At 34.1% G+C, this 10,005-nt stretch overlaps 1 protein-coding gene across 1 annotated transcript; it reads left to right on the forward strand.

The window, feature by feature from the left end:
• The first annotated feature begins 4,951 nt into the window (after positions 1–4,951).
• nkx2.4a (NK2 homeobox 4a) lies at positions 4,952–6,753 on the forward strand. Its single transcript, XM_056477373.1, has 2 exons — positions 4,952–5,354; positions 5,701–6,753. The coding sequence occupies exons 1-2, from the start codon at positions 4,985–4,987 to the stop codon at positions 6,366–6,368; spliced, it is 1,038 nt and encodes a 345-aa protein (XP_056333348.1). The 5' UTR covers positions 4,952–4,984; the 3' UTR covers positions 6,369–6,753.
• Positions 6,754–10,005: the final 3,252 nt, after the last annotated feature.

A 10,005-nucleotide genomic window follows, 5' to 3' on the forward strand; every position in this document is an offset into this window, starting at 1 on the left:
ACGTAGGCATTTTTAAACAACGTGTATTGTACTCTTTCTACCTTCTTTTTCTACTGATTATTTTCCTATGATCTTTGTTTTCATTACAGGTGTTAATTTTGTCTTACAGAGCCTTAAGGTCGGATATGTTGCATTAAAATGTTTGACCATACAAGCAATATTAAAACATTTTTTCTACGTTTATTTATTTATTTATTTATTTATTTATTTGTTTATGTATTGTTGTTTTAAAGTCGCTTCTACAACAATATAGCCAAAGAAAAATAATAGCAATTCAGCGGAAACTGTAACATGATCTATATTTTATTTGAAAGAAGGAATAGGTATTAACTTTTTCGAAACGTAGAAACAATTTACCTTTTAGGTGATGTAAGAATGTGTTTTGTTCTTCCTGCTTTTATTCTCCCAATATAGCGCAATAAAAAATGCTTCTATTGGGTTGGAGGGGGGTTATTATAGTAGTAGCGCTTGTCGCTTAGAATTTTTTATGTAACATAATAATACAAATAAACAAATATACGATATGTAAACAAAAAATCCTTTTTAAATGCCTTTTAGGAGACTATAGGCTATTGTCTCTGCAGCGCCCAGTGTTCTGCAACCTATTAGCATCATTTCGTCCATCGAGTTCCATTAATTACATTTGAATGAAAACTTGCGCGGAAGAAAAAGATTTTGGAGAGGCCTGCCAGATACTTGCTCCTCTTGGGAGGACCTTTAACCTTCTTAACGGTGGGTATGCAGTACTTAAAGGCTGCTTTTTACTACAACTGGAAAGCTGGGACCTGCACCTGCCTGCTCATAGTAAAAAAAAATTCGACATCAGCGAAGTGGTAATTGCTTCTTGTAAAGAAGGATTCTTACATTACTGTATGCTAATAAAAGAACGAAATACAAAACCGAATAGCAATCTCCCAAATCTTATACAGAGGCCTATTAAATATCCCTAGGTTTAATTGCACTATTGCATTCAAACTAAGATTTTAAATGCAGTCTTCGATAGATACACAAAATAAAAAAAATAATAAAATAATATCCTTAACATACACTTATACTTATATACTTAAATATTTATATACTTAAATGCTTATATATTAATTAGTCATTATATATTTTTAATACAATTAATACACTGACAATATTAGACCGTTTTATCCGAACTTTTTTGAACATACCATACGTTTATGCTGCTGATAAATAGGACAAAGAAAAGCTGTGGTATGATTATAGAGATATCGGATGTTGGAGGCCGAATTAGATTTAGAATCAGAATTAGTATTCTGTTATATAACGACTTATATATTTCAACACAGATAATAATGCTAAACATAAAAGAGAAAAGGGTAAATCTTAAAAAAAAAAACAATTATGATATTTTACAAATAAGTTACTGAAAAAAGTTATTGTATCAATACAAAAAGTCAAGTTAGTGGCCACATAAACAACGAGCGTTTGGCGTTTGACAAAGACCGTGGGGCTGTATTCAGATTAGATACCGTGACAATTGCAAATGTTTTATGCAGATGCGAACTGCTTAATGTTATTTTATGTTACATGATTGTAAAATACGTGTTGCATAAAATCCTAGTAATTTTACGGTTGTTCGTTTGTTTGTTTTTTAACCTTGTATAGGCCAACTAAACCTTATGAAATAGCATATCTCTATTTTGTCTAAAACCTTTAAGTATTTGCATCATATGACAAAAGCTTTTAGTTATTTCCAGATACAACAAAAACAATTTTAAAATCATTTTAAATAACAAAACTGTGCTTTTTAATTAAACACCGCGCAGTGGAGTATTTTGATTCCATGAATCTTTATTTTCAAAATGCCTTTATTTCCGAAGAAACTAATGCAAGGTTCAACCACATTATTGTAATGAAACAAACATTGAAACTTTGCTGCATTTTTTGGATGTTTAATTTGCACATGGGGATTTGAAACACTGACCAGCAGTATGCTTTATTCTCTTAAATGTGCAATTTGTAACACCAGTCAGGCCACAGTTTGCTAGTATAGTTAAAAAAAGAAGAAAAAAAGGAAACACACGCACGCACGCATACACAAACACACACACACACACACACACACACACACACACACACGCACGCACGCACACACACACACACACACACACACACACACACACACACACACACTCATATATATATATATATATATATATATATATATATATATATATATATATATATATATATATATATATATATATATATATATATATATATATATATATATATATATATATATATTTAGTTTCATTTAGCGTTTAGAATGCGTTGTTAAATATGATCTCACTAAACTGTATGCTTTGTCCACTGTCAGGTATGTGAGATAATGGGACTTCAGCTCTTACTCCAAGGTCTCTTTCCCTTCACTGACCCTTGTTTCATCAGGCACTCCAGTGGCCACATGTGTTTGCCCATTCTCTCCGATTCTTAAATATACGCTCTGCTATAATTGAGAACAGTTGTTTAAAGAAGGCAACAACATGCAACGCCCAGACCAAACGTAAATGAATATAACCCACAGGTTGAAGAATAAAATTCGCAGCAATACTTTTATTTTCTTAGCAAGCCAGATGCTAACAGCTCTTGTCATGCATTAAGGAAAAATGTCATAGGTTACAGTTAACTCAAAGAGAGAAAAAAGCACATAGACACTTCCTTGAAATTCATCACAGACAATTGTCAATGTCATGTCGTGTCATGTATATGTTCGCAGAAACATACTCTATTAAAAACACATAATCCGTATGATCTGGAAATAATGGAATTCGGTTTTAGTCAAAGCACATTTAAGCAATTCGAAACACGGTTGCCTGATATTTGTATTGTATTCATAACGCTATTTATAACAAGTTCCCGGCACATTCACCGAACAATGCAAAAAAAAAAAAAAAAAACTACCGAATTGTTTCATTAAGATAAAAAGACATGTCAGATTATATTTAAATTAAAATATAAAATATGTAAAATATAATAAACTCAAAAGCATTTGATATCTACTTTCAGTTTAAGCATTATAAACAAATGCAACCCATTTTCAGTTTGTTTCTATGACGCATTCCTCTTTTTACGAGATTAACTTTCCACCCACAAACGTTTAGACACAGATATACGCATACACTCGCACTTATAAAACCTATTTAGAGATAAAACAAAATAGCAAGCTTAGGCTATATGAAACAGAACTATAAATGTAAATTAAACGCGGCAAACACTGTGCGTTCCGCATAACAAGATTCGGTTATTTTATATGGCAACCTGTTTCAGTACCTGAGCAAATGTTGTCCAATATATATCCCAGTCCAGTGTCAGATGACATAGTTGCATTTGTTTCTTCTCTATTGAAGTAAAAACTTACAAACAAAATAGCTAAGTATTTTTTTCTTGAATGACTTAGTATGCTTGAAATGCTAAGCGGTCACCCATCCAGTGGTTTCTCCAGCATCAGAGTGAGGCGGTTGCTTGGCCCTCGGTCATGCTCTCTGCCTTAATATTCTGCAAGGTTGAGTGGCCCTCATTTACCTAATGGATCAGGCGCACAAAACCTTAGACGAGTTTCTCGCTCTGAGTCACCAGCTAAACTATATGTGATGCCTCGAAATGGCTGGTCATAGAATTAACCCAAATTAAACATATCGACGATTAAACACTTAGATATGATTTGCTGAATGTTGAGTAGTCAGATGAAAATGATACATGTTGGTTCGTTTTGCGTTGTAAGATTAGACTACAAAAAAAGTAAGTAAAAAATATATATATAATTACTAAAGCCGAAAGTAGATCTTATTAAATGCCACCTTCTGTTTGTGAAGAATCTCAATGTGTGAGACAAGCATCCACCCACTTGTTCATATTAGACAGATGTGTGTTCATTATGACTGTTAAATAGGGTTTCCTGTCCCTCAACGTATACATTTAATCATCCCCAGCGTATAAACTTAAATTACTCGCCCATCTGATCTATCTACGTAGCCTTATATTTTTAAAGAATGCAGAACATCTTAAAATAATATTTACATTATAATTATACTATTAATTATATTAAATTATATTTTAATGAGGATCTTTATTAAAGCTGCTTCGTGTAAGTAAAAATGGTCACAGGGTATATAGCCTAATTTATCATATAATTAACAAATGTGAATAGAATTTTCACAATAAACTTGATTATGTATTCACTTACTTTAAGATTACAAATTATATTTAAAATCAATACTGATTTTATATATACTTCGTATTATTATTATTTTCATTATTATTATTATTTTATTTTTTGTTGTTGTTTTGTTTTGTTTGTTTTTGTTTTTTACTGTGATCTAATTTGGGAAAGACCCTCACCGCTGGCACAAAATGATGCTCAAGACGCATAAATTAGGTCATAGACTGGAGGGGGTCTTCATTGTGCCACTCTGACAGCGCGCACGGGCGCTTATGACTCTCAGAGTGCTCTCAAAGTTGGAAAAAGTATGGAATTCCCTATTGACGCAGATTAACGGTAGCTAAAAAAGAAGAAAAGGTAGACTTCACACAGACTCACAACATCGGTTCGACTGAAAACGAATACGCTTTCTTGGGGACGGTGTGTGTGTGTGTGTGTGTGTGTCAGTGTACCAGAAATGGGAGAAATATGACCACTGAAATCGTTCGGTCCACATGATGGTAAATGTAATGTGAAACTAACAACATTTTTTTTCTCAATTATCTTGCCGAGATGTCAATGACTATTGTTTGCTGGTCTAGGGAGTCGCTCCGCCCCTCATGTTTGTCGTAAATCTGGCGCCTGGCTACAATAAACCTGAGATAAGAGTGGCCAGGGCTCGCCTCCTTCTCCAAGGCGATCAATCGGATCTCAGGCATACTACAAGCACTCTCTTACGTCGACGTCCACGAGAACAGAGCTAATACAACAACACGGCTGAGCTCCACCACCAAATATCTATCTGCTTTCTGAACCATGTCGCTGAGCCCAAAGCACACGACACCTTTCTCAGTGACAGATATTTTGAGCCCAATTGAGGAGACTTACAAGAAGTTTAGTGGCATGGAGAGCACTGGAAACCTCACATCTCCATTGGGAGCGTACCGGCAACCTCAGGTGTCCCAGACTGGCATGCAACAACACTCCATGGGCCACAACGCCACTGTGGCGACCACCTACCACATGCCACACTCGGTTTCCCAGTTCTCGCACAGTGCAATGGGGGGCTACTGCAATGGCAGCATTGCCAACATGGGGGACCTACCCTCTTACCAAGAAACTATGAGAAACAGCGCAGCTGCAACAGGGTGGTACGGCGCCAATCCAGACCCTAGATACTCAACAAGTAAGTTCTTATTATGCATTATTTTGATTTATCGTTGCACTTTGTTTTATGTAGCCACTTAATTGGCTTTCAGGCGAGTTTGTATTGTATCTAAACGCATCAGTAACTTTACGCATTTTATTGTTTCGTTTTCGCTGCTATTGTTACATCTGCTATGATATACATTTTGGCTTAAGTTACAGTTACAGTTTAAACCTGTTTATTCACTCTCTTGTGCATGCGTAAATGCTGCATTTAGACGAGCCATTGCTGTATTTCAAAACACTTTTATAGTAATAACTTTAGACCAACACTGCTACTAATTGTCTGAACTGAATGGCCGTACATCTGTATGCATATTTTGAAGTTTCTAGATTCATGGGACCTTCCACAGGTATGAACATGACAGGAATGGGCACGCTGACAGGCATGGCCGACACCACCAAATCCATCCCACCTCTACACGCAGCGCCAAGGAGGAAACGACGGGTGCTCTTCTCTCAAGCACAAGTATACGAGTTGGAAAGGAGATTTAAGCAGCAGAAATACCTTTCGGCGCCAGAAAGGGAACACCTGGCTAGCATGATACATCTCACCCCGACGCAGGTCAAGATCTGGTTTCAGAATCATCGCTACAAGATGAAGCGACAGGCCAAGGACAAAGCAGCGCAGCAGCTTCAACAGGAGGGCAACCTGTGTCAACAGCAGCAGTCGCCGAGGAGAGTGGCTGTCCCTGTCTTAGTGAAGGATGGCAAGCCTTGCCAAAACGGCTCCAACACGCCGACGCCAAACCAACAGCAAATGCAGCAGCAGCAGAACGGAGCAGGGGTCGTTCTTCCTACCTCGAGTAATTCTATGAACCAACACCAAAGCCAGCAGGTCAACGCACTGGTCCAGGCCCAAGACCTGGAGGAAATGTCCCCTAGTCCGCCGTCACTTCATTCGCAGATGAACAGCATGGGCCAGATAGACTCTTCTGTAGATTACACAAATAATATGGTCACGTCAAATCTGCTTTATGGCAGAACGTGGTAGGATACCCGCTTTAAAATTCCACTTTAAAATTCCCCGAATTGAGAACTGCGCTTGAGGCCAAAAGCAGACACGCCGTGTACCCGCGCGAAGATTTAAAGCGGGTGTTCGGATCAAAGGAGTAGTTTTTTTGGGGGGGAGAAATTTGTCACTTTTTTCTCTAAAAACAATTTTTGTGGTCACAATTTTCTACGATGGCCCTTCTACTCATTATGGACAAAATAATTTCTAGCCTCATGCTGTATGTTTTGGACTTCCTTTTGTTGTTATAGTAGAAGGTTGTCTGTTGTTAAACAATTGCTGCTCCACTTCTATGGCAATGCCAGGACACGGGAAGCAATGTTTCATATTCCAGGTATGAACTCCTACAGAGAACTGAAAAAGTTCCCACATCTCAATAAATGCCTGAACGTGCAACTGAAGCGACTATTGTAAAAAAAAAAAAAAAAAAAAAATGTATTCGTTATAGAAATAAAAAGTAGGGACTGTACATTTGGCTAACATTTAAGTTTCTGTTTACCTGTAATATAAATGTTTGAGCCTTTTCGTTGGTCATTTATTCTATTGTTTATTTTTTATTATTTACTTTTTTCTTTGGTAAGTTAAAACAAAGACGATGGCTGCTGTATATGTTTCAAATCAATTGAGCGTTAACAATAAATCAATTAAACTGTACGCCATTGTTGGGGAATTAATGTGTGTAGACTAATCTCTGTGAAGAGCGTTTTGATTAAGTTAATATTTGCAGATGCATTTGATATTAAAAAAGGTCAATGGAAGAAAACTTTTCAGTGATTTCTGAGAGAATGGAACCTATGCAGTATTTAGAAAAATAAAATTAAGTCTACCCTTTACCATTTACTTTGCGTCCACAGTTAATTATTTACTTGACCCTATATATTAAGTTGCCTCTTGTAATTGAAATACATTTGGTGCCAAGCTGACACAAATGGTTACTATTGTAATAATAATAATAATAATAATAATAATATTAATAATAATAATAATAATAATAATAACAACAATAATAATAACAACAACAACAATAATAATACCACCAACATCAACACATACACATCCCGAACCATCCATTCCGAACTTTAATTTTATATTACGTAAATACAGAACGATATTTGTAATTATTCTAGTCATTATTTTACTTATCTAAATTTTGAGTTGTTTTTCAATTTGCACAGCTTCAGAGACTGTAGAGTTTACTTCTCATGTTTACTTTATATATTATTTAATACCTAAATAAAACTTCATACATCATGGTTTGTTCTGTACATGTTTAGAGCGTTTATTTAGAATGTTATATATTACTGAAATACTTATGAAAGCGAAACTATTTAAACAGTTTTTATTTTTATTTTACCAGCAAATAAATACATAAATATACTGTTGTACCTTTTATATTCGAAATCCGTTTTTAAATATACTATACAATAGAGTCAGAAATGTTGTATCTTGGGAATAAAATATTATGTAGAAATATTATGCTGAATAAGTCAAGCACAATTTACAGTTATATTCACACTAAAAATATTTTACGCTTTAACCAAATTAAGCTGATTGGCTATTCATGAAAGAATAACCTATAAAAAGCGAATTTGAAATACTGAGTTTTATGAAAAAAGGTTTATTGCTAATTGTTACAAACGATTTATAAAAACTGAATTTAAACAAACAAATTAAGTTGAACATTAATAAATGTAATTTGTTTGTTTAAATTATTTAAATTGTTTACAACTTCTTACCTTAAAAAAGGTTGTAAATGCAATTAATAATTTTTTCAATGTAACACGATCCCAAATATATCGCATAATGACTACTTTACACAAAAGAACATAGAAATTAAATATTAAATAGGAAACTGGTGATTTGGAGCATATTCTTCTGTCTCTCTTTCTCTCTCTTGAAAAAGTTATAATTTTTACAACGATTCGGTGACAAGCCCTAAAAGTCATAAAGACTATTTTATTATTAATATATTTTATCTGAGTTAAAGCCAATGAAACAAATGCAAATGCTATCATTTGTACAAAGGAATATTTATAATGCAAGAAGGAATAGAAAATATCAAACTTTTGGCAGTTCATTTCCATCAATTTACGCAAACGCTATATATATATATATATATATATATATATATATATATATATATATATATATATATATATATATATATATATATATATATATATATATATATAGCTTTAAAATTTTAATATTTAATCGTGGATTGTTGAAATAATAAAAGCAATTTGCATAAAACAATTATTTTAACCTATTAATAATAATAGTAATAACAACAACGTTACAACAAAATACAACAAAATAATAATAATAATAATAATAATAATAATAATAATAATAATAATTATTATTATTATTATTATTATTATTATTATTATTATTATTATTATTATTATTATCAAATAATAACTTGTAGCCTACAATATTATACTATACTGTCAACTAAAAGCAACGCTGACCAATTGCACAAAAAACTGCATTAGTAAATTCATACACGACACAGTTCATCACAATTCCAACCACAATTATAACCTTGCTTTTGTGTTTTCCTTACTTTTCTTTTTTAAGCTCTATATGTGTTGTTTATTATAACATAGTTATTAAAAGCTTATTGAAAGTTGAAAATATATACTTTTTAATATGCCAGAACAACACAGCATGGATATTAAAAAAGATTTTAGTATTGCTTTTCTCTGTCCTGCCATGGATTTCTTGAGCTCCATTCTTCCCCACTAATTGCAGGATCTTAACAAATTCTTACGACTGAGTAATTTGAATCCAGCCCGAGGACCTTGTCTGTATTTTTCCTGGCCATTATTCTACTTAATATGTCAGAACGTCTGATCGCAGAGAAACCTTTTCAAGTTCTATTGATGTGTCTTTCAATTGACCACGGTGACCTAGCAACCTGGACAGCACTAATTGGCATAGGCAGCCTGACATCTGACGTCAGCATTACAGTTTATGTGGGAACAAACGTGACCGTCCTGCAACAGCTAACCAATATCTTTCCGTTTTCAAGTTTTCAATGTAAACACAATATGTGTTTACATTGAAAACGTGAAAAAGAATAGATAAAGAATAGATAAATAATAGATAATAATAAATAAATAAATAAAAAACAAATATATATATTTGTTGCAGCTCGCTGCAATACCTCTTACGTTTTACAGAATACTAGGCGTAACTGTTTCTGAATGCACCCTCCCCCGACTTTGGCACACGCGCGCGCTCGCTTATCTGTCTCTGTTGCATGTTTCAAAATAACAGTACACACTTATTGGACAATTGCATAGTTTACACTACATGGAAAAGCATGGAATAAATTAGTTATCCACTGAATTAACTGATCTCTTTTGCATTGCGGTGAAATGCAGTATTTGGATAACAGTAACACTTCCCTCTCTTATAACCTCACTTTACATAGTCATTGTTAGTCAGGAGAGGAAGCAGTTTTCTGTTGTCAACCGGGTATATCACAATAACAACGCAGGTTTTTTTTCAGCCTTGGCAGGGTGAGCTGAGGCATTGCATTTTCATGCAAGTATAAGAAGCCATCATCAGCTTCAAAGCAGACTGCGTCCTAGAAAATGCAAACTGTCCT

This window comes from Danio aesculapii, chromosome 17, assembly GCF_903798145.1.
Source record: "Danio aesculapii chromosome 17, fDanAes4.1, whole genome shotgun sequence".
Lineage (NCBI taxonomy): Eukaryota > Metazoa > Chordata > Actinopteri > Cypriniformes > Danionidae > Danio > Danio aesculapii.

Bases quoted from the DNA above. Each gene is read 5' to 3' on its own strand.
- nkx2.4a (XM_056477373.1), top strand. From the start codon at position 4,985: ATGTCGCTGAGCCCAAAGCACACGACACCTTTCTCAGTGACAGATATT. The intron at 5,355-5,700 runs GTAAGTTCTTAT...CATATTTTGAAG, and splicing joins AGACCCTAGATACTCAACAA to TTTCTAGATTCATGGGACCT.